Source organism: Protopterus annectens, chromosome 1.part0, assembly GCF_019279795.1.
Source record: "Protopterus annectens isolate FY-2018-M chromosome 1.part0, PAN1.0, whole genome shotgun sequence".
Classification (NCBI taxonomy): Eukaryota; Metazoa; Chordata; order Ceratodontiformes; family Protopteridae; genus Protopterus; species Protopterus annectens.
Genome location: NC_056725.1, coordinates 779,641,183 through 779,666,671, shown reverse-complemented (window position 1 = coordinate 779,666,671; position 25,489 = coordinate 779,641,183). Strand labels below are relative to the sequence as shown.

The 25,489-nt window shown below is 40.2% G+C and overlaps 1 protein-coding gene across 2 annotated transcripts in view; it reads left to right on the top strand.

The window, feature by feature from the left end:
• Window positions 1–25,489, top strand: part of LOC122794510 (synaptosomal-associated protein 25-like) — a 1,032,368-nt gene that overhangs the window by 450,925 nt on the left and 555,954 nt on the right. For both annotated transcript variants that reach the window (XM_044062973.1, XM_044062964.1), the window contains exon 3: window positions 9,970–10,011. In XM_044062973.1, coding sequence (XP_043918908.1) covers window positions 9,970–10,011 — 42 coding nt within the window. The remainder of the gene's footprint in view (window positions 1–9,969; window positions 10,012–25,489) is intronic.

The window sequence follows — 25,489 nt, the reverse complement described above, 5'->3', positions numbered from 1 at the left end:
AGAACCTGTCTTTGGGCACATGAAAATGTACCACTGCTGTCTAAACAATGCCAGTGACACACTACAGTACATACCTCAGAAGGTTTTCTGCATGTTTATAGCTTGCCACATCCTACATGATATGGTGATGAGGACCCTGGAGACCCAGTCAGAATATGATAGAGATGATCAGAACAGGAAGGAGTCATCAGCAGCCCTGCAACCCCCCCTCTAGATGCAGAGCTATCACAACAGAGACAAGTATAGTGTATACAGGATGTCATACTCACACATATTGCCTGTTTGGGCACCTCAAGTGCATAACTTTCAACTGTCCAGATTTTTCCCAGAAAGTCCAGGATTTTTGCCTCATGTTTTTGGCCGGTTCCTCATAAAATATGTAGTTTTCTGGCATATCAGTGAGGAATTAATTCATTACACAATGACAGAGATTTGAGTTTCAGAATTCATATCCTTCAGAAAATGCATGTTAACATAAAACCTTTTATTCTAGCCAACACCTTTCGAACTTTATAACAGCAATATTTAAAAATGTATTGGACCATTGTCTCCCATTACTTTTGGCATTGTCCAGAGTTCTTGTGCTAAGAGGTTGGGAGGTATGCTGGAATGTCACCATCACTACCAGTGCCTGGAACAAACCTGAATGTTGATCTCATAAGCAGATGGGAAGTTGTTTACCTGCTGTGGTGTAGCATCAGCAGCACCTGCATCAGCCATAGACACACATGCCATGATGAGGAGATGCATCGATGCCTTTTACAGGCAGCAGACATACCTACTTCATCTGGTGGAATAATATTCCAGTATGAGTGGATGACAGCCTATCATCCATTATGTACTCACACATCTTCTGTAGACTGAGAAAAGACCAGAAGTACTGAACAGAACATTACTTGTGGTGGAATAAGGTTATACAGTATGGAAACATGATAGTGTTCTGTTAATTATAATCAACCCCTTAATGAGAAGCCCTAATTTCCAGCCCAGCTGGGATACTGCTAATGGAAATCTCTTTCATGGAGGCAAGCAGTAGTTTCTCAGGTTCTTTTAATAACACAGCCATAGTGGGAGTGCAGTCAGAGCTGTAGTTAAGCCAGTCTGTGTCCCCAACTTGCGTGCCCCGACAACCAATGTTTAGAAACAAAAAAATGTCTATAACTAAAGTAACTCTACCCTCCCAAAAAATAAAGTCTCCATAGCTCTTCTGTGCTCTTTCCAATATTCACAAACTGCAGCTACACTCATTCCTACAAAGTAGCAAACACCTACCTACGTCCTACTTTGTATCAATGAAAGTATTGTTATGTTTACAGAAAACAGTGTGTAAACTCAGCAAAGCACTACTATGTACATATGTAAATAACAGCTTCACCTATTTGTTGTCATTTAATTGATTAAACAGTTGTGAAAGTGCAGTTGTGGCTGCTTAATTGCCCATTGACAATGCATGCACTTCCAACCAGGCACTTCATAAATGCTGTCAAATCATAGCCACCCTACATTCTGCATTCTTGTACATATATATTGTTAGCATTTTACCCCACAGATGCATCAAGTAAACAAGGAAGCCTAATCATAGTAGGACAAGCAACATGCATGGCATCAGATTAAGTTATGTTTGTACTGTAGTATGTATGTAGCATTACATATAATGATCCATTACAGCATTGCCTTTTGTGTATGTCTTTCACACTGGGGTGAACTCTAAATGCCACATTTGCATCACACTGCTCAGTAGACCTAGTAAGTAGGTGATGACTGTCATATACAGTTGTGGCACTTTTCCTGGCATCTTGTGTGATTGTCAATGTACGCCTGTGACAGTACTTATCTACATGCAGGACCCTTTTTTGTCATTACATGGAGTAGCCAACTGGGCAGGATAGCCGGTGTGGTGTGCAAACAGTAATTGTATATGCTAGAGCTATACTTATGTACATTATTACAGTATGCCTATTGATATACAGCTTTACTATGTGACTTAAATAGCATGTTAGTATGCATAACCTTCTATTTTAGTAGCTTAGGTTGCTGGTCAGCAGGACTGTGGGGTGTGCATAGTTGTCATTTGTTTCTGCGTTGAGACCCACTTGGGCAGTACAAGGTAGCAGAAGTTGTCTAGGTGGTAGACTAGTGGAACTGAGCTGTCCATAACTGCAGGATGCAAAGGGTGTGGTTGCATGTCGTGTTAACAGCCTTTTTTGGGGTGTTTAGACTTGATGGAGGATCTCCTGGTATGCACATCTGTGCATGTGCATGGTGCTTGGTAGCTGATAAGGCAGTGTGGTAGGATGTCTGGCAACTGCATGGTATCACAGGGGTGCTATAAAAAATATGACATCCGGGTTATGTAGCCTAAAGCAGGACCCAACCCATCACTTCAAGTATGACCCACATGCAGATGTATGGCCCTAGGCTTGTGACATAGAGGGAAAACATCCATCCAGATGGTGGCTTACATTAGACTGAGAGGCTGTAAAGACCTGTGCTGTGCCCACATACCATTGGAAGATGACATAGGTGGACACTTCCCTCCTAGATACCAAAGTACCAACACTTTCATTCATTAAGTAAGTGTGTGTGTGTGTGTGTGTGTGTGTGTGTGTGTGTGTGTGTGTGTGTGTGTGTCACTCTCTCTCTCTCTCTCTATATATATATACATATATATATATATATATATATATATATATATATATATATATATATATATATGTATGTATGTTTATACATCTATATTAAATATATAAATGAGAACAACACCCATGCATCCTACAATGGGTAAACTCATCGAACAGAATACCTTTTAAAAAGAATGAGCAGGACGCAGCTGTCTTTCATAACATCACTGAATATCAGGTAAGTGCATTTTCACCTTTCTCTAGTATTGTGCAGTCTTACAGCTGGTATATTTAAGTTTGCAAGGGTGTGATGAATTCAGTCATAAGTTCATAGACAAGTGCTAGACTATCTGCCTTTGTGGGCCATTTAGAGCCTAGACAATTTAAAACTAGATGGTAGTATATTAATATTTTTTGTTAATGTTTTGATTTTTACATTTTAAAATATATATATATTTGTTGTTTATTTTATTTTATTTAGTTTAAGGACCTCCACTTCTTATCTGCAGTGTAAGTTGTTTATTAATTGGAAGTGATTTTAGTTGGTGTTTTATGTTTTTAAAAGTTAACACTCGAGGCAGTTAATTGGTTTTATTAGTCAAATAATGCTTATATTTAAAGGACTGTGATGAACCGTATAACAATATCTGAGGAAGTCTTAATGTTTTGAGATGAAAAATGCAGTGATTTCAATTAAGCGTTTAATGTCTTTATAGGTTTTCAATTTGTGTGTTCATCATTATTGGTTTACGAGCAAATAAAATACTATAATTTATTGGATTCTCCACAGTAGTGTTCAGCATTGTACCCCTAGACTGCTGTTTATTGCTCTTTGTTAGCCTAGACAATTTCCCAATCCAAAGGTGAACATTAAACCTTGTACTTTCTGTTTTTGTATACCACCCTCCCAAAAATGTGTATAACTCCCAATTATGTAACAAAGTCCATGAGGTCTGTATGTAAGCACTAGGCTAACCACCCTTGTGGGCCATTTTAAGCCTAGCCAATTTCCTCCCAAAGGTGACAATCAAACCCTGTATTTTGTGTCTGTGAGGTAAACACCCTAACCATTATGCCAAGCCAAAAGATTGCTTATTTTTTACTACATGCTTTCATCATAGATTTATATGTGAACACTAGGCTAACTGCCTTGGAAGGCTATTTTAAGCCAAGGCAATAATCTGAGGTAAAAAACCTTATACATTGTGTTGATGAGGTAAAGATCTTAACAATGTTGCCAAACCCTGTCTCCCACATGGATGGGGTGCATCAGACTTGTCCCTCTTCAAAAACACTTATTTTTAAGTGTTTATTTTCTTTTCAATGAGTCTGTTGTTTAGTTACTTCTCTTTTGCTTGATGGACTTCAGGAAGTTTGTATATTACTACCTATATACATAGAGAGAGAGAGATGATCTGTCAGCTTTTATATGTGTTTTATATTTATTTATATGTGTTGGCTGAACTGTTTTCAGATATACTTGTGTTCAATATGCTCCATGCCCCCAGTTATACAGTGGCGCTAGTGTGGGCTACTTCAGTGGTGTTTGTGAGGGTATCATGCCACATGGCTGCCACAGTGGTAGCGACTCTGTTGCCCTTGTACCCTGTGCAGCTACTTCCTGACAGAACAATTCATACATACTCACAGGGTATGCCTCAGACATCTTTTAACCGTTTAATAGTGCACCCTTGTTGCCATATGTGTTTGGTGCATGACTCATAGACCTGTACATGTGTTGTGCTGCACAACATGTCACGGATTATGAAATGCATATCACATCGAATGCACACATCTCATTCCTTTAATCTAATATATGCGTGGTGGTATACTATGTTTGTCCACAGCTAGGCCCAACATGCAAGTCCCATTTCATTGGGAACTAGAGTTCTTCAAGGCTGCCCATACTTCACAAACAGATCCTGCTACATAATAAGTATAAATAGCTTCAGAAATGCAAACCTGCATGATGGCTCCAACACGTGGCACACTGGTTAAAAACTGCATGCCACAGACTTCAGCAGATCAGTGAAAGAAACACTTTAAAAATGTTTTCTATATTTTATTTTCAGTCATGAACTAGTGTTATGGTTATCATTGCATTAGTTACCATAGTAACTGTATTTTAATTAACATATACATTCACATGTAATACAAAGGATTCTAGTAAAACAGTAGGTCACACAAGTGTTTTATGTCCTGAACCCTAGCTAATCACATGATAATGTATTAAAGCTCATGATTTTTCTAAGCATAAAAAAGCAGTAAATGGTTTGGAAAACTTTGTGCTGCAGTACTCTTTTAGCACATTATATATTCAGATTACACATTGAGATGTGACATATATCTTAATTCGTAATGTATGCTTTTATCCTACAGTAATACATATTACATTGTGCTTTTTAAAACATTTTCAGTAGAATATTAATTGTTTGGAAAATAGAGGGCAGTACAGTACATATTTTAGATTTTTACTCATAATTCCATAGTTATTTTTTTAGAGTACAGAAAATTAGTCCGGTGCTCTCGGAAACTGTTGCAGCTAAAAGTACCAATTCTGAATATCTCTGGAAGAACCATTCAAGGATATGATGCAATAAGGAAAGACCTTAACTAAATGACTTTGAATCTCGTAGTGTTACCTCTAGTGCTACTCAACACGTTGTTGTGGTAATCTTCTCTGATGGCCCATGCATTGCATTGGCACAGGCACCCCCTCTTTCATCCTGCCATACACATGGGCACATTCTAACGCACACTTATTGACACATGCACACACGCACGCATGCACGCACACACATGCACGCACACACAGTGACACACCACTATATGTCTTACTTGTACCTGAGTTAACAGACTGGCCCTGGTGTAGCATCTTATTTTTCCCTTGTAAATCATGGATTATGACACTCAGCCAGTAATACCAGACATTACTGTTTCATTCCCCTTAGTGTACATAAACTGCACCATGTTGCTACACCAGTTGCTTGAATGACTTTTTAAACATGACTCAGATCAATATTTAAAAATTCCTCCTGGCATCATTTAGTGTCCCTCCTGCCTTTGTCCGGAAGTCTTGAGCACAAACGTTTGGTGCCATCTCCCACACAGACACATCCCCATCATTCACAGCAATCCCTGAGTTTGCTTCCAGTATCTGCTCTGCTGTGTTCCTATTAACACCTAACACACTGAGAAATAACTTCCAAGAAACCAAGGCAAATAAGATAAAAGATAATCCACAGACAGGAAGAACCGAACCAAAAAGCACAAAGTGCAGCTTTATTGAACAACAAACAGGTCAATAAATCAAGCGCTTTCGCCAGGCAAATACCTGGCTTTCTCAAGATAAAAAGTAGTGTGACTGAAAAGTTTAAATACTTAAGCATCTGATCACATGGTACTTAATTAGTTCAACAAACATCCACTTAAGAAGGCAGTTAATTAGTAACTGAACTCAGTGAGTGAAAAGTATGCATATGAAAATGCAGAATAAAAGTTCAAATAGTGAAAACACTAAAAAATCATTTAAAAATCATTTAAAATCATTTAAAATGATGTACGAATGTGTGCATAAAAAAATCACAAATGTGTAAGATAAAAGACATTTACTAATTGTAACAAGAAAATCATAGCCTAGCCCTTCTCAGCTTTAGTACACTGGATATATTAATGGCCTCATTGAGACCAGGGGATTTTGCAGCATTAAGTCTAAGCTGCTATAAAAGTTCTTTATATTCAAGGCGGGCTTCCCAGTCACCTCCTCTGGCATCCTAGGTCACCTGTTCAAGAACCATAAACTTAAGTTTCATGTTAGGGCAAGAAGCAAGATGTTTAAAAAAAGCATTAGTGTCCTTCTTTTTTGTAATGTCATATTGATGTTCATAAATTCTTTTTCTAAGTGGTCTCTCAGTCTTCCCTATGTAGAAACTGCAACATTCTGTGCATAATCCTAAATACACCACCCCTTTTGCTCCGCAGTTGTAATATCGGTCAGAGTCAAATCTAAATTTTCTAGATGGAAGATAAAAAGAACTGTCATTCATGACAAAGGAACACTGCTTGCATGCCCCACATTTATAGGTACCAAATTTAGGGGAACAATGCCTTGAATCTGATAGATGCTTTCTTTCAAATAACCCTTTTAGGTTAATATCCCTTCTAGTCACAAATTTGGGACGTTCCTGGATTATCCCTTTAAAGTCATCGTGTAGCGTCAAAAGTGGCCAGTGTTTAAGCACTGTGTGTTCCACCAGTTGGGAATCCTGTGAAAATGTGTGAATAAAACTATTATGCAAGTTAAAGTATTCCAAATTCTCAAACTGCTCAACTTGCTGAAAGCCACTACCTAACAGTGGAAAATACTTGGTTTGTCTATTATCTGTCACTTCTTGGGCCATGTTGTTAACCAAGGAGGCAGGGTAACCTCTTTCTAAAAAAGTTTTTTTTAAAAACTCAACTTCTTCAAGAAAATATTCATCAGTGCTAGACATCTTAGATGCATGAATGAATTGCCCCTTAACCAAGCCCTTCTTCTGGTGAAATGGTTGACCACTGTCAAAATGAAGGTATGAATTAGAAAAGGTGGCTTTCTGAAATACCTTGGATTTAAAGATGTGATTACAGTAGTCCTTCTGTATTGATATATCCAGGTAGTTCAGTACATCCTTACTAACATTATAAGTGAAAGATAGAAAGTGTGTGGTAGAATTAATGTAACTCATGAACTCAAGAAAGTTGCTCAGGGTTCCTTTCCACAATAGGCAGATGTCATAAAGGTATCACTTATAATGGACTATGTATTGTACCCAATGTGTGGAAAATATAAAATTGTTCTCCCAGTAATGCAAAACTATGTTGGCGTATAATGAGGCACATGCAGCGCCCATCGCAACCCCCTTTTTCTGTTTAAACAGTTCTCCATTGAAAAAAAGGAAATTATTATCGAGAACAATTTCCATAAACTCAACAATTAAGCTGATTGTGTTGGAACTAAGGCCGGATACAGAGGCCAAAACTTCACTGAACTACTCTAATCCAATAGAGTGTGGGATGCTGGGGAACAATTCTGTATTGATATATCCAGGTAGTTCAGTACGTCCTTACTAACATTATAAGTGAAAGATAGAAAGTGTGTGGTAGAATTAATATAACTCATGAACTCAAGAAAGTTGCTCAGGGTTCCTTTCCACAATAGGCAGATGTCATAAAGGTATCACTTATAATGGACTATGTATTGTACCCAATGTGTGGAAAATATAAAATTGTTCTCCCAGTAATGCAAAACTATGTTGGCGTATAATGAGGCACATGCAGTGCCCATCGCAACCCCCTTTTTCTGTTTAAACAGTTCTCCATTGAAAAAAAAGGAAATTATTATCGAGAACAATTTCCATAAACTCAACAATTAAGCTGATTGTGTTGGAACTAAGGCCGGATACAGAGGCCAAAACTTCATTGAACTACTCTAATCCAATAGAGTGTGGGATGCTGGGGAACAATTCTACAATATCAATGGTTGTCATAAGTAAATCAGGATGAAATAACCTAATTTCTAAACCCTTGAGAAAATCCCAAGAATCCTTGCATACATGCTGTAGCGTAGAAGAGAATTTCTTTGTAATGTGGTCAATAAACTTGCTCAATGGTTCAGTGATACCTCCAGCCCCCGAGATAATAGGTCTAAATCTCATGGGGTCTAAACCTTTATGGGTTTTGGGTATTCCAAAAATTACCGGGGTCCTAGGTTTATTGACGTATAAATAGTTATAATACCTTTCGTTAATAACTCCCTGTAATAGGTGGTCTGATAACAAAAAATTGATCTTGGAATAGGCTAAATTTAACTCGTTCCTAGAAATCAATTCATACTGCTCAGGATCCTGCAACATGTTGTGGAGGTAGGTGTCATATGCAAAATTATACATCAGGACCACCCCCCCTCCCTTGACGGGTTTCATCACCCTAACACCATCCTGAATAAGGGACTTAATTAAATGCTGTGACTTAGAGTCCAAATTAATAGATGGAGAATGTGTTCTGCTAAAATACTGCTTTCTTAAATCCATTTCCACTACCTCCTCAAAAACCTTAAGAGAGGGGTGTAGAGGGGGATTGTAGGTACTAGCCCTTGCTAGCTCTTCTTTTGTGCGTGGTTGTCCCTTAAATTGTAATGCTAGATTTAAATGTCTGGCAAATAACTTTAAATCCACTAAAGCATCAGTCAACTGAGTCAATAATGCCAGGCATTACAGTTTCATATGTCTTATTGTTCTGAAAATAAATCAAATGCAAAACATGAGCCTATATGTAGTCCTCGGTTAGCATACAGGAATAATATTCTGCCTTGTTATGAAACTGCTTTCTTTACCATAGGTTCAGGGTTTGAAGCCATTACTCTTGTCTTATGTTTTTTTTTAATTGGCTTGCAATAATATTTCAAAAGAATCTCTGTTGTGTAGTGTTAGCCCACCCATATGTCTTTCATGTTGCAAAACTGCTTTTCTATAAACTCTTTAAGTGACTTTAAAGTAGTTTTTAAACTTCTCTGTGTCTAATACCACCCGGTATTGTAGAACTTACTCATTAGTCTGCATTAGTTTAGAGGTAGAACCACGCACCCCTCCCCCAACACAAGAATGCACGCACGCACACAAACGCACACACGCACACACACGCACACACACACACACACACACACACACACACACACACGCACACACACACTCACACAGACTCACCTGCTTACCTGAAACCAGTCATTCCTCTGCATACTCTCACATATACACATATGCATGCCCTCTGCCAATATTACCTGTCTGCTAAACTCCGTGGTACTTACGACTAATTCTATCTCACCCATTGGTTAGATATGCCACTCCCCCAGAATGCCTCATGAGCATATAGTTTAGCCAGAGAGACAGCCCACATCAATGATTCTACAGACTGCATAGAATCACTGCACAGGGCCTGCCTCTGAACTGGAAAGGGATGCCTCCTGCAAGAAAATGTCTGAATCAGGGCTTATCAATGATGGTAGCCCTTTCTGAATCCCAAGGACTTTGTCAGATACATTCAAATACTACATTATTACATATTTTGTCTGATTTATGGAGTGCAATTTTTTAGTTTCTTTTTTCACTTAGATGTTGCAATATGCATCCTTAAGGATGACACATAAATGAATGCACATCAAATGTGTTGAACTAGAAACTTTTCTGAAATTGGATAACTGTAACAAATGCAGTTTGAATTGTTGAATTGTTGAATTATCTACATAATGCGCTGTTAATGAGTCTGGAAATATGCCTATAAAAAACAAAAACTAACATTTGTTCTTTCTCTCCAGTCTCTAGAAAGCACACGGCGGATGCTACAGCTGGTAGAAGGGGTAAGTTATTCAGCTTGATTTAAAGCAATCCACTAATAAAAATACAGCCAATAAGTTTTCTATTTGCTGCTTTTCTCTGTACTGCAGCTGTTGTTTTCATCTCAAACACCTTCAGTCTGAGATTCTTGATTATATATAAAACACGAAAAGAAAAAGAAAAAGATCACTGCTATCCAAAAAAGTCTCCTTACCTTAAAAGTATAAAACCATATTAAGACTTTAATCTCTTTGCCTCATTTTTTTATTTGTTCTGGCATGAGGCATTTATTCATTTTCTAGTAGCTACTTTATCCTCCACAGGGATTCTGGGTTTATCTTCATAGGGAGTGGGACTAAGGAGGACCCGGTTCTGTATGGGTTGTCACGCTCTCATGGGATACACTCATACTGGCTCACACACTGTCCATGCACATTTAACAATTTGGGATCAGCAGTTTACATACCAGTGTGCATTTGGGATGTAGGAAGAAAAAGGACACTCATGCAAAAATCCACACCAACAGAGGCAAGGTAGCCAGATGACTGGAAAATTAGCATTGTGGTACTAGTGTGCAAGAGGAAAGGCAATATTCACAACTGTGGGAAGTACAGAAACTCCTGTTACAATAAAACTCCTGTTACAATACAGGAAAGTACAAAAGTGGGTAACTGATAAACAAAAATGCAGAGTAGTAGGATGTAAGACAGGAGATGAGCAGTTCAGATTCAGATCAGAATGCAGCACAACTGACCAAGTGCTTCCAGTGATACAAATAGTGGTGGAGAAGATGGAGATGCAAGAGTCCAGCTGAGCATCCCCAGACAGACTATGACAAGGCTGCAAGGAAGCTGATTTTGGCAGACGAGTGATTCTTAGGATTAGTGCATATAGGCTATGTACAAGGACAGAATGACATAAGAATGAACAGTGCTCTGACTCACAAAGAGATTCCCAGTGGGAGTGGGCATGCAACAGGGTTCAGTTCTGAGCTCAGTGCTGTTCATACTGGTGGTGGACTACATTAGCTAACAGGTCAGAGATAAAAGATCAGCAAAGCTGCTATATGCAGACAATCTGACATTTCAAGCAGACTCTGAATGGGAAATTCAGCAAAAGAGATAGGAATGGTATGCAAAACTAAAGGCAAGTGGGATGAAAATGAATATAGACAAGGGAGTACTCATGGCAGTAAGTGGGAGAAATCAGACGAATCTGCAAATTGAGATACAATGGAAATAGTGGAATGGGTTAATAAGCTAAAGTATCTGGAATGGGTGGTTTAAGAAAAGGGAAGTCTCAATAAAGAGGTCAAATCTAAAATCACAGGTGATGCAGCTGACTGGCATAAACTGTCAGGGGTAGTGTATATAACAGAAGAATGACAAAAAGTGAGATATAAGGTGTACAAAACAATGGTGCAACCAGTGCTTCTGTGTGGCACAGAAACCTGAGTAGTTAAGGCTGAACTGCTGAGGAAGCTTGACTTGATTTTGATAAAATGTCTAAAATGGATGACAGGATGTGCACTATGGGGCTGATGAAGAAATGAAGACATTAGAGTAGGTGCTAGAGTAGTTCCAATTGCAGAAAAGGTCAATAAAAACAAATTATGATGCCTTGATCATGTGCATGAAAGCAGAACCGATGATTTGGTAAATCAGATTTGAGAAAAAAGGGAAGAAGGTAAGATGAGATGAGAATCTCCAGCCAAGACATAGATGAATTACATGAGAAAAGACCTGTGACAAATGGGAATGACTCTCAAAGAAGCTAGGAGAGTGGCTACAAGTGACATGACACCTCGACCCACATGAAAAAATGGGAATAAAAGGGTTCATGAAATGCAGATTCAATACAGAAGGCACTGCAGCTAGAAAATGAATCAGAGAACCCAATGTGATGAGCCAATGGTACTAACTGTGCACAATTTTGTCAGTCTTAGTGCAATTAATTCAAAATTTTCCTTACATCTGTTTGCTTTCTTTGATTTTTACCATGCATGCCCATACTGCGAACATTTTATCTGAAGAGCAGCTGTTGTGATGCATTTGAGAAGGCTTAGCAGAGGACACCTTGCCACATTTACTACATAGACTAGACAAGATGATGGATTTCATTTTTTTCAGGATGGAAAACAACATCAAAAGAGTCAGAAATGTGTTATCCTTTCACATAAGTTAGCTCAATAAATCAGATAATGCACACTGCACAATATACAGAAGCTGATTCAAAAATTGCGACAACGTTTCTGTTGCAATCATACTTCTCTCAATCCAGAAATAATAGAAAGTAAAAGGCCCAAAATAAGGGGAGGATTTGAGACATTGTACTTATAAACTTAGTCAGTTGAAAGAGTAATGGGTTTTGTATTAGCATGCATTTTCTGAAGGATATAAAGTCTGAAATTGAAATATCTGTCTATTTAGTGACTTCACTTCTTAATGATTTGCCAGGAAGCCACAAATTTTAAGAGGGACAGAACAAAAATATGGTGCAAAAATCTTAACATTTTGAGAAATTCTGGACAGCTGAGAGGTGTGGCTGCCACAGTAATTTCCAAACTATATTAATGGATTCTTATGAATTTCAGTCTGCCATTGCAGGCCTAAAGTCTATAGCAACAATTTTCATCTGCTCAGATCAAAGTTTTGCTTTGTAAACTGTACTATGTTAACACTGTATGTTTTGTCAGTAGAATTTCTCTTCATATCCCCACTGAAAATAAGACTTGTCAGTTAAACATTTCCAAACAACAAATATAAATAAACAAATAGATTGACTGAAACATTAGCAGCAGAGAAACACAATTCTACATTTTTTCTTTCCCACCACTAGATCAAAGACCACTAACATTTTTTTACAGTGGCAACAACACTACTGACCCACAGTTTCTAAACAAAAAGGAAGACATCCAAGCTAGAATGAAGGAGCACGTTGAACCACTCTGAGCTAGTAATCCTTTATGATAATCAGTCAACTTATCTCAATATCCTAACATAGATTCTGTTGCTAGTCTTCCTACCTGCTGATAGATAGCATGTGGACTGAAATTTATTTAAGACTGTAACCTGGAAGCAAAGAAACTTTATTGTAGTTCCATTAAATCATTCATCAGATTTGGAGCAATGGACAAAAGCCAGAAAACATACATAATCACAATATCATAACTTTTTTCAATAAAGTAGACATATCACTGAATGGAAATTATAAAGACATTGCCTTAATTTCCACTGCAGGCAAAATCTGCATTCTTCTAAACTGTTTTTATTCTACTACTGATGAAATCCAACTGTGATCTTCTTTCTTTGTCTCTCTCTCTCTCTCTCTCTCTCTCTCTCTCTCTCTCTCTCTCTCTCTCTCTCTCTCTCCTTGCCCTCATTGTCTGTTGATCATCATCTTTTCCTGGTCAATCAACCCATTCACTCTCCATCACCCTGTCAGGGTCTGCTGTTGTTGGGAAGGCATCATTCAGTACATCAGCACTGGGGGTTTAAGATTTTTGGTGTTTGTGTGGCCCTACTCCTATTCCAGACAAGCACTCAATGAAGCACCATTGATGGATGTGCAATGTGCTGACTGCAGATTTGCCCTCACTTCTCTAAAGAGCATCCTCTTCGAGCAGTACTGCCCCTCCCAACAAAGAATTAGTTGTGCTTTTTTCTGGTCTCCACTGGGGAAATTGCTCTGCCTTGTGTGCCTCTGAGTGACCACAATCTCCCCTCCCTAGGAGATGTGAGTTGGCCATTTAGCCTAATTCCCCCCCCCCCCCCGCCCTCGGATAGCTTCTTCAATGCTGGTGCAGTTAATTGAATATCAGTCAGCTGGGTCACATTCAGGGCTTCATCCCTCTCAGCCATAGAGCCAGAACAGCTTGAGTCTTAGTATGTTGTATTCAGACTAACTAGTAGAACAACAGGTATGAGCATTAATGCCAAACAAATATAGAAAAATGCTGGAATTAATATTAAAACAAAACTTATTTTTACTGAATAAAAAAGACCTTTAACTCCATTGATTGTAAAGCTTTGGTAAATTTATACTGGCTAACTCTGACTGCCTGTCTTAATTCTTTAAAATATTGAAGATTTAGCTTACACAGATAATTGCCAGCATTCTCACTAGAAAAAGTTGTACAGGCTCCTGCGGGGAGACCTTTGCCTGGATTATTGCACCCATGGAAATCCAGTTATTCTCAGTCTCCTTTTCCTCAACAAGTCAAATTGTCCTATCAACATCAGAACCAAATTGCTAAACCATCATCAAGAAATAAATAAAACTAGATGGAGAGACAGGTTCATCACACATAGCCTCCCCTTGTCCTGGAATAAACTATTAAAGCATGTCAAGAAATGTGATTTTTTTTTTTGTCATCCTTTAAACCAACTGGAAATTTGGATTGGTGCTCATAAATTTATAAAAAGACTGATAGGATCACCCTCTTTGCAAAATGTGGTACAGTCTGTGGGTGAGTATTGGCAAGCCATACATGGATACTGGCCTGACTTGCCTTGTATATCCCATGATCCTGGTTAATGAACATACAAGCAGTGTCATTAGTAATAACCGATCCTAATGTTATATGAGCTCTGTGATTGGTGATCCAAATTCATTTATGTGTGGGCAGAAATGAAACTACCATGTTAAAAAATGCTGAATGTAAAAAAGACCCAGAGGGATCCCTTTGTGAATATCAGCCAATGCACATAATGCTTGCAAATGTTATATTAAATTACCTCTTAAACAGCCAAGAGATAATCCAGTAGAGGTATTAGTACCAAGTTTTGTCATGTATTCTATAAGTCTGAGAGGAAAGAAAACAGGATTTCTTTCTGCCCTGGTAAGTTAGCAGTTGAGAATGAAGCAACAGTATAGAGGAGGATTTGTAAAGGCTAATGTTGTGGGCAGAAAGGCAGCTGATGAGGTCCTGCACAGACAGATATAAAGTACTCCACCTGAGTAACAGCAACTCTGTGGTAATTAAATCAACTTGAAGGAGTAGAACAGATGGCAATAGAGTAGGGAAAGGATCTGAGGATGGGGGGTGGGGGGTGGTACCTGGACTGAACTACGAGGACCTGCACTAGGAGCAGAGTACGAAAATGGTAGCAACAGCATGTGACCCAAGAGTAACAGTGTTCGAACTCTACTGAGTAAGGATAGAGGTGCAGTAGCTCATGTAAGAAAGATGTGAAGGGGTCATCATAACCAGGAATGATAGAGGACATTGGAGAGGAGACAGAGAGCAAATTATTATAGGAACCAACTGCTGCCTAAGTCTGTGAAAGTATGTCCTTCATAGAGACATTCTGGGCAATGAATGGATAACTGGGGTGACTGGTAGAGAGAGAATTAATGGACATATTGAAGATGGGGCAGGCATAGAAGGGTGAAAGGAAGTCAGAATGAAGAGGCAGTAGAATGTTGAATGCATTTTAAGAAATTATTGCCACCTGCATCAGGCAGTCATATCCTGAGACGTGCGTGCAATGGTTTGGGAATACCTTAATCATCATTAGTATATTGCAAATAATTGTAATTAGTTGAACCTATGCACATGTGTGTTCTGACACAGACACACACTTTGCTTTGGTAAAAAAACTACTGATTCTAAAAACATAGTTCATAGGTGTGTACTAGGCTAATGGCCCTGGAGCCTTTACAAACTTAGCCCATAGGATTACCCTGACATCATGCCACTCAACCTTAGTTCCAAGTGGCTCTGTCAAGTAGAACCACTGGAGTGATCCCCGGTGTGAAGTTTCTATTCCCCATCCATTCATCAAGGTTTTTCTTGAAGACGGCCAGTGAGGTGCTCTGTTTGACATGTATGGGAAGTCTATTCTATAGCAAGGGCAGTCTCTGGGCTATGAACCTGTCCCTCCAGCACGTTCTGTTGATTGTGGTAATGAGGTTGAGGTCACTGGAGTGTGTGGTGTGGAGGGATTGGGATTTCTATAGCTGTAGCATTTCTAACAGAGCTGGATCAGACATGGCTTTGTATGTCAAGCAGAGATTACCTCAAAGTAGGCGATATGAGACAGAGAATAGTTGAAGTTCTTTGAGTCTGTCCATATAGGACAAGTGTTAAAGGCCAAGGATCCCCTTTGTGAGGTACTTTTGTGGCCTCTCTAGTTGTTGCTGGTGTCTAGTGAGGCACATGTCAAATGGGGCATTGTACTCGATGATTGGCCTAATGGGGGAAGAGTAGAGGGAGATAATGACCTCTTTCTTCCTGGATGCAATACCCTTTGTAATGAGATGTGTCACATAGAAGGACTTTCTGACCACAGTGGCTATGTGATGGTCAAAAGAGAGGCTGCTGTCAACCTGTGTTCCCAGAGCTCTTATAACACCTTCTGTGTTCAGTGGACTACCATTGATGTGGTAATTTACGGGAACTGGGTTTCTCCCAAAGGGGATGATGACACATTCTTTGGCATTAAGCTTAAGGCCATGGTTCTGACACCAGTCGTTGGTCTCAGTGAGGCCTTTCTGTAGGATGTCAACATCACTTGGGGAGGTAATAATGGCTCCCAGCTTGCAATCATCTGTGAACTTTGTCAGCCAGAGATCCTTTGTTTTGGCCTGGACTTTAGAGGAGTAGATACCAAACAGGAGAGGACCTAGGACCGAACCCTGAGGGACTCCACTCATGACTGGTCAGCAGTGTGACTTGGAGTCCACTACTTTCACATTGTGGGTTCTATATGTGAGCCAGTTTGCAACCCACCTAGTGATATAGGGGTTGATGCCTAGATAAGTGCATTTTTCTATGATTCCTGAATAGGAAATGGTATCAAACACCTTGGCCAGATCAAGGTAGACTGTATGAATCACCTTGCCTTCATCCACAGCTCTGGTGACTGACTCCAAGAAGTCGACCAAGTTGAGCAGGCATGATCTACACTTCACAAAACCAAACTGTATGGGATTCAGAGTTTGGATATTCCCTATATCCTTGTTTATTAGGTTCATGATGATGTGTTCCATAGCTTTGCATGTCAGACTCATCAAGCTAATGGGGCGATAGTTCCCAGTGTCTGCAGTCGCTCCTCCTTTGTAGAGAGGGATGACTGTAGCAGTGTGCCATTCGGTAGGGACAAAGCCTGAGGTGAGATTGTGACTGAACAGAGCACACAGGTGAGGTGCCAGATGTTCATAATGTTTCACTGTTGCAGTCATTACATTTGGGTAATCTGCTGGCAGGTTGTCCTCAGTCGGCCTGATTAACAAAGTCTTGGGTCCTGCGTCAGTTGCTGCCTCTTCTTCCATGACATCAGGTCTTCAGGGGTATAAAACATGTAGCCAACATCATTACATCAGTCTTTCTTGCCGCGCAGTGCCCAAAGCATAAGAAGTTCGCAAGTGCCGGTCAGCCGACTTCTGAAATTTTCATTTTCAAGTTTCAGAACCGAAGTCTTCAACTTAAATCTAAGTACCCCATTGGGGAAACTTTTTCTTGCTCCTTACCGATGTCAGTAAAAGTTAATAATTGTATTACTTGTGGGAAGCAAATACCTCATGAAGATTTTCATTTGTACTGTATTCCTTGCCTAGGCCCTGACCACGATGTGCCTTGCTGTTGGTTTTGTGCTTTATTTAATCAGTGCACTATCCGTCATCGGTACATTTTTGCATCAAAATATTTTGGTTCTCGGTTTAATTATCCAGAAATGGTATCGGTCAGCCATCCGACTACTGGAATACCAAAAAAATGCAAAGAAAAAGACAGAGACAGGCCGTTGAGGTCCAAAACTGCCGACGACGCTTCTCCTATGCCAGTCGCCAGTTCGCCGGTGCTTTCACAGCCCCTGATACCTGCTACTTCTGATTCGCAGGCCTCTTCTGAGACCCATTCAGAGTCTGGTATGCCATGAGATGCTTCACATTTTGAACCCATGGATGTCTCTACCTTGGATGCGTCCGGAGCCACTGAGCAGGCACCGGCTTCTAAGGGTGTATTCAGGCCTACAGACTTGCATATTAAACCAACACTAACTTCAGTGCTAAGGCCTAAATCTCGATCTATTTCTAAAAAAACAATGCCCAGGCCACATGTTCAGGTCCCTATGCCTAAAAAACAAATGATCAAAATGGCTGAAGATTTAATTACTCTAATCAGGGGTAGTCAACACCCTCCCTCCAAGAGGCCTAGGATTGAATTTGACTATGAATCTTCTGAACAGGACTCTGTTTCTTCTGACTCTTCTAATGATCTGGAATTGTCCATCACTACTTATGAGGACACTGATGCAGAGGAATCCATTTCCTCTGCTTCTCCGCCTGAGGATTTCTCTTTTGGGGAAACTTTACATACCTTAAGGGAGCATTTCCACTGGGAAAGTCAGGATTTCTCTGAATCCAAAAAGAGGCTTTGGGATTTCCTTCTTATTTATTTATTTATTTAAATTTGTTGACCGGGAGTGTCCGACTGGATGTAGTTCTATTTTCAGCGGAGGCCCGGGGAGAAAAGCTCCACAGTTGAAATAAACAGACAGTATTTACATTGGATTACATAGTGATTAACAATTTACATAGCAATTACTTACAACATATTTACAGATGAAGAACACAGTACATCAGTAGACAACTAGAATCTTTATCTGTGAAGTGCATACCAGACATTAACAAATGTTACAAGAAGAAGAAGTTCGTGCTGTATAATAAGTACTGGCTTATGAGCATCTGAGCTTGCTATAATCAAGGTAGTTAGTGGAGTGGAAAGAAAGGTAGTGGTTGGATGGGGTGGATGATATTAGAGTGGGAGTTGCAAGGGCATAGCCAACATGTTTTTAGTTGTGCTTTTAGTGAAGTTTTGAAGTGGGTGCATGATGGTATGGAGGTAATTGTGGGTGGGAGTGAGTTCCATAATTTTGCTATGGCGCAAGAGAATAGTGCTTCACCAGCAGAGTTATTGGCTTTAGTGATCTGCAAGTGATTTTTGCTGCTGGATCTTAGTGGTCTGGTGGTGCGATAGGGTTGGAGTAGATTCTGGAGGGATGGGACATTTAGTGGATGGTTTACTAGTTTGTGGGCGAGTGAGAGTTGATACCATTGAAGGAGGTGAGGGAGTTCAGCAAGTGAGAGACAGTGGTGACTACGGTAGGATGCCCCTGTGGCGAATTTGGCAATTTTGTTGTAGCAGGTCTCTAGCTTGTTTAGATCACATTGCCTTAGGTTGGTATATATTGGAGAGGCATAAAGTAGGGTGGAGATAAGGTGGGAATTTGCTATTGAAATCTTTGCTGCTTTGGTGAGAAATTGCTTATTTCTGTATAACGCTCCTAGTTTTTAGTGGACTTTTTTATAGTCATGGATATGTGAATGTCAAATTTTAGTTTATTGTCTATTTCCACTCCTAGCAATTTGGTATGTTCAGTTGGGTATATAGTGGTGTTGTCTTTTGCCGTGATGTTAAAGTGAGAGTTGGTTTGAGTATGTTTGGTGGGTTGGAAGATGAGTAGTTTAGTTTTGTTTGGGTTGGGTATTAATCAGGCATCGGATAACCATGTTTCAACAGAGGAAAAGGCTTCCTGTGTGACTTTTTGCAGTTTTGGTAGGGACTGGGCTGAGCAGATGATGGTCGAGGCATCTGCATATTGTATGAGTGTGCCATGTTTGGTGGCAGAGGCTAGATTATTGGTGTAAACCGAGAAGAGTAGGGGTCCAAGGATGGATCCTTGGGGAACCCCTATGGAGACAGGTAGTTGGGGAGATATGTCATTCTGCCATACAACGGATTGTTGGCAGTCAGACAGGTAACTCTGAAACCAGTTGGTGACCGATTGTGAGAAGGACAGGTTATTGAGGACAGAGATAAGTTGTTTGTGTGGGACCATGTCAAATGCTTTAGATAGGTCTAGGAAAGTAGCAGAGGAGAGATAGCCATTGTTTTTATGCTGAAGGATAGTGTTAGTAAAGGAGAGTAGGGCAGTGGTGGTGCTATGGTGTGGTCGGAAACCATGCTGAGTACTGGAAAGGAGGTTGTTAGTAAGGAGGTAGTCTGAGACCTGAGAGTGTATGCATCTCTCTAGTATTTTGGAGAGTGGAGAGAGAACAGCTATGGGGCGGTAATTGGTTAGTTCTGTGGAGGGTCCGCCTTTGTGGAGGGGATTTATATGTGATACTTTCCACAGTGTGGGAACGTAACTTTCTGACAGAGATCGGTTAATCAAGATGGATACTGGGTAGGCCAGAGCATCAGCTGCGATTTGTAGGTATTCACTTGGGAGGCTGTCTGCTGCTAATTTGGTGGGTTTAAGTTTAGTTAAGAGTTTTTTTATGTTGGAGGTAGGTACAGGAGAAAAAGAGAAGGCAGTGGGGAGATTAATAGTTGAAGGTGTGGGTTGGAGGGGAGGGGGGTTGTGTTGTTTAGCTAGTGATAGTATGGTTTGGGTGAAGTGTGTGTGTTGAATGAGGAAGCAATATTTTCTGAGGAGTGAGGGATGTTAGGAGGGGGGTCCTGACTTTACCTGGGTGGAGGATGGAGTTTATGGAGGACCAGAATTGTTTGGGGCCGTGTTGTGAGGAGTTTCTGGTAGTATTGGGATTTGTCCTGTTTTATCAGCTTTTTGACTCTATTGCGTAGTTCTAGGAATTTCTGTCTAGCTGAGGAGGTTTTGGTTTTGTGCCAGTGCTCCCAGGCTTTATCCCTGTTTTTCATTTCTGACTTAGTGGTTTTCTGTAGCCATGGGAAGGGTTGTGCTTTGGTTCTGGAGAATCTTATGGGGGCATGGTAATTAAGGATGTTCAGGAAGGTAGTATTAAAAAATTCAACTGCATCATCTAGACTGAGGTACTTTAGAGGATGCCAGTTACATTCTTTGAGGGATGAGATGAATGTGAGTGGGTTAAAGTTTAGTTTTTTACGTATTTGATGGTAGATGACAGGTTTAGCTTGGTATAGGTATTTTATGAGTAGGAATGTTGGGGAGTGATCACGGAGGCTATCTGATAAGCAGCCTGTTATATATGACTGGGGGCTCTTACTGACTAGTATCCAATCCAGGGTAGTGTGCTTGGTGGAGTTTTTATTTATCCTGGTTGGTGACTGGACTAGTTGAGTAAAGCCATGAAGGTGTACATGATGGGTTGGATTGTTGCCAGAACAGGATTGCCAGTCAATATTGAAATCACCTAAGATGATAGTTTCTTGGGGGAGATGGTGGGTAGACCAGCTGAGGAGGTTTTCTAGGGAAGGGATGTTTTGGCCAGGTGGGAAGTAGCATCCAATTATGTTGATGGTTTTGTTTTGGTTAATTTTGAGGTTGGTATATATTATTTCTTCATTGCCTATTTGTGGAGCTGATGATTTTAAGATCTGGATGTTTAGATGCTGTTTAAATATTATAGCTACACCACCTCCTTTTTTGTTTAGCCGGTCTACTCTTAGCATGCTGTAACCTGTAGGGAGTATTTGCTCACTGGTAATGTGAGGTTTTAGCCAGGTTTCTGTCAGGATGACTATATCTGGGGAGTACAAGTCTATGGTGGCATGGAGTTCATGGACTTTGTTGGATATACTTCTAATATTTAGGCATAGTAGAAGGAAGTCACTTGGATTTCTATTGGATGTAATATGAGAGAAGTTGTGGTTTCTAGTCTGATTATGAAGATTGGGGTTGGAGATGGTAGGGCCAGGGTTGTGGTGGATGTCTCCACTTAGGACTAGTTTTGATAAGCATGAAATTATTACTTTTCTCAGTTTTTGAATGTGTTTGATTATAAGGGAAACTTTATGATTGTGCTCTGTGGGTAATAGGTATGGTGGGAGGGTTACTATGTTAAGTTGTAGGGATGCTTTATGTTTGAGTAATATAGTTGGTAGAATATGTGGGGGGTGCATAGGGATGGTTCTTGAGCTGGTGGGAGGGGAGCTGAGTGTGGGTGAGACATGAGTGGTGGTGTGAGTAGTAGTACAGTGATAGTGGTTGAGTGGGGGAATGATGGAGCTTTGGTAGGATGTAAGATATGCAAGGAGAGTGCATGCAGTGAGCATAGGAAAGGTATGCTTGTACATGTTAGTTGAGGAGGTGTGATAGTAGTGGGAAGATGGAGGAGGTAGTGTTGGGTTAGTGCTGTGGTTGGCTATTAGAAAGATGGGAGGGGTTTGAGTGTAATAAAGGTGGGACCACTGGGGGCGGGAGGAAATAGGGGGCAGGGTGTGGAGCAAAGCGGGTACAGACCCTGTTAGTTGCTCATATGAGAGGCTGGAAACAATCACAAAGCAAAGACAAGTATGTGTTAAGAAACAATCACAATTAACCAAGGACTGCTCTGAAACTGTAAGTCATTTTTTAATTTCTCAGGTGGAAAAACAGGATAACCTTGTATCAGTAGGCTACTGTGGTCATAGTTTAAATTTACAAACACACAGTATTGATCAGTTATGGATACTATTTGCTAACAGAAGTGTATAAGAGAAAGTGGAAGATGTGTGTGTGTGTGTGTGTGTGTGTGTGTGTGTGTGTGTGTGTGTGTGTGTGTGTGTGTGGGGGGGGCTGCTTACAACCAAAGCAGAGTGCTCTCCAGTGGAAAATGAATATTGGCTCAAACAGGTAGACACATACTCAAAGTTAACTGTAGCTGTTTGCAGACAGTTCAGACTCGGACTGCGCTTTTCTTACAAGAATGTTAAAGGTGATATTGCAGCTGAATACTTAAGAGTGGTCTTAGGTTCAAAGTTAACTGTAGTTGTTTGCAGACAGTTCAGACCCGGACTGCACTTTTCTTATAGGAATGTTAAAGTTGGTACCGCAGTTGAATACTTAAGAGTGGTGTTAGGTCTAGAAAAGAAGAGTACAGAGAGGAGTAAGCACTTTGAGATGGTAAAGATATATTATAAAGATTACAAAAAACACACTGAGCAAATAGTTACCGCATGCAGGACAATGCCATGCACCAACTACTTAGTATATGCAGATACTGAGCCAATTGGAAGAACATTAGAAAAGAAACCCCAAACAGTAATGCAGTCACAGATAAAAATATAGCGAGCAGCAATCTGTCGTGGTTCTCTAATGTGATTCTATCCACCAGTAACAGCACAATTATATAGAAATAATTAGACACTAGTATGAGCTGTCTACACACAACACAATTACATGAATAACATTAGTGAACAAGGTGCAGCTATGAAAATATACCATACATACTATTATACTAAAAACAAATTGGTGCATACAAATGCTAGCATGCCATAGTAACATCTAATAATGAAGCATAAATCATATTAGATGTCTAACACAATTCAACATAAACATATACAGTTGTACAATGTCTAATACAATTCAACAAAAATAGGCATTTACAGTTGTAAAACACTTACTGGAGAGACACTGAGCCTTCATGGGGCCTGTAGCAGAGTGGATTGTAGTTTTAAAAATGGTGCCTGCTACAGGTAATATTTATTAACTCTGGGTTTGTCTTAAGGTAATAAACAGGGAATGGGGAGGGGAGAACAAGGGTGTGAGCAGGCAGTTCTTTGTACTGCTGCTAATGAGCCAAAGCAAAGACCAGTATGTGTTAAGAAACAATCACAATTGACCAAGGACTGCTCTGAAACTGTAAGTCATTTCTTAATTTCTCAGGTGGAAAAACAGGATAACCTTCTTCTTCCTCAGCATAGGCCTTTGGCTATACCACGTGTACTAAATATTTTTGATGATGTGTTTTCAGAATCCAGTATGGCCCCTGATTCCTTGCCTCCAGCCCCTAGCAAGCCAGACAGGTACTACAGGGTTCCTGAGTCCCACAAATTCCTTTTCAAAAACCCTATTGCGGATCCTGAAACCATTTCTCAGGGGCCCAAGGGCATTAAGGCTTCTACTGCTAAAAATCCTACCCCTTCTGATAGAGACTCCAGGGCGCTGGATAGATGGGTAAAATGGTTTATACTTCTGCAACCTTAGCAATCAGGGCATTAAACTGTCAATTCAATATGCTAAAATATCAACAGCATATCATGGGACTGCTTAAACAGAAAATGATGTTGATTTCTGAGTGTGTGGAGAATAAAGATTTGCAGGACTTATTGCATTCAGCTGAACAAGATGACAAACATACTTTGCAATGTGGTTTTGATTCTTTAGAGGCCTCTTATAGGGCTGCTGTTACAGGGTCTGTGCTTAAAAGGCATGCTTAGCTTAAGGAGCAATCTCTGACTGGTCATGTTAAGCAAAACTTTTGGATGCACCTTTACAGCAGGACTGCCTATTTGGCAATAAGGCTGAAGAAGTTCTAAAAAAGATGGAAGATAAAGCTAAATATATGCAAACTGTGAAAGAATTCTTACAAGTGCAACCTCCTAGATTTAGTAGGCATTGGCCTATTAAGAACTGGTCTTTTTCAGCTCCTTCCAGAGCCACTACGGCCAAAACCAGGCATTCCAAAACCACCAGGTTTCAGTCCCAAGGGACTTTCAGATCTAAGCAATGGGGTGCTTCCACTTCCAAGTCTGGAAACAACAAGGCACCACCCTATGGTAAACAGTCTCAGTGACTTCCCTTTGAAATTACTAAGCACTTACCTCTTAGTCGCCCCTTTGGGGGGAAAACTGGCTCTTCATTCAAGAAACTGGCAACTTATAACCCAGGACAAATGGATTTTAAATATAGTGTCCCAGGGATACAGATTTCATTTCCCACACGTTGCCAACTCCAAATGGGTAGCCAGACCTGCCCCCACATCAGTTGGCAGAGGCTCAGAAACAAGTACTTTCCCTCCTAAACATGGGGGCAATTCAACTAGTACCAGAAGAGGAAAAGGGACAAGGTTTCTATTCCAGACTTTTCCTGGCACCCAGAAAAGACAAATCATAGCATCCAATTCTGGACCTGTCTACTCTAAACACCTTTCTGGACATTCCAAAATTCAAGATGCTGACTCTTCACCAGTTACTTCCTATGCTAGGTAGGGATGCCTGGTTGGCAACTCTCGACCTAAAAGAGGCTTACCTGCATGTCCCAATCAGGGAATCTTGCAGAAGATTCCTATGCTTCAAAGCAGGCTGTATGCATTATCAGTTCTCTGCACTGACCTTTGGCTTGTCTACACGCCCAGGGTATTCACAAAGTGCCTGGCTCCAGTAATTGCATTTTGCAGGCAAAGAAATATTCAATATTCAAATATATCCATACCTGGACAATTGTCTAATTCAGGCAGAAAACCAGGCCATTCTTCTAAAACATCTGGCGTTTGTAAAAAGACTTCTAACCTGTCTAGGGTACACCATAAACGAAAAGAAATCTCAACTAGTACCCTCTCAAAAAATTACATTCCTGGGTGCAAGCTTGAATAAAACTGCCCAGATGGCTTTCCTTATGCCAGAAAAGCAAATTCATTTGGTGACTTACTTCAAACAGGTGGTAACAAAAATCCTGCTATCTGCAAGGCAAATACTGCAAGCCTTGGGTTCATGGCCTCATGCATTCTAATTCCATATGCAAGACTGCATATGAGGAAACTTCAGTGGTACTTAAAAAGTTTATGGAGTCAGCA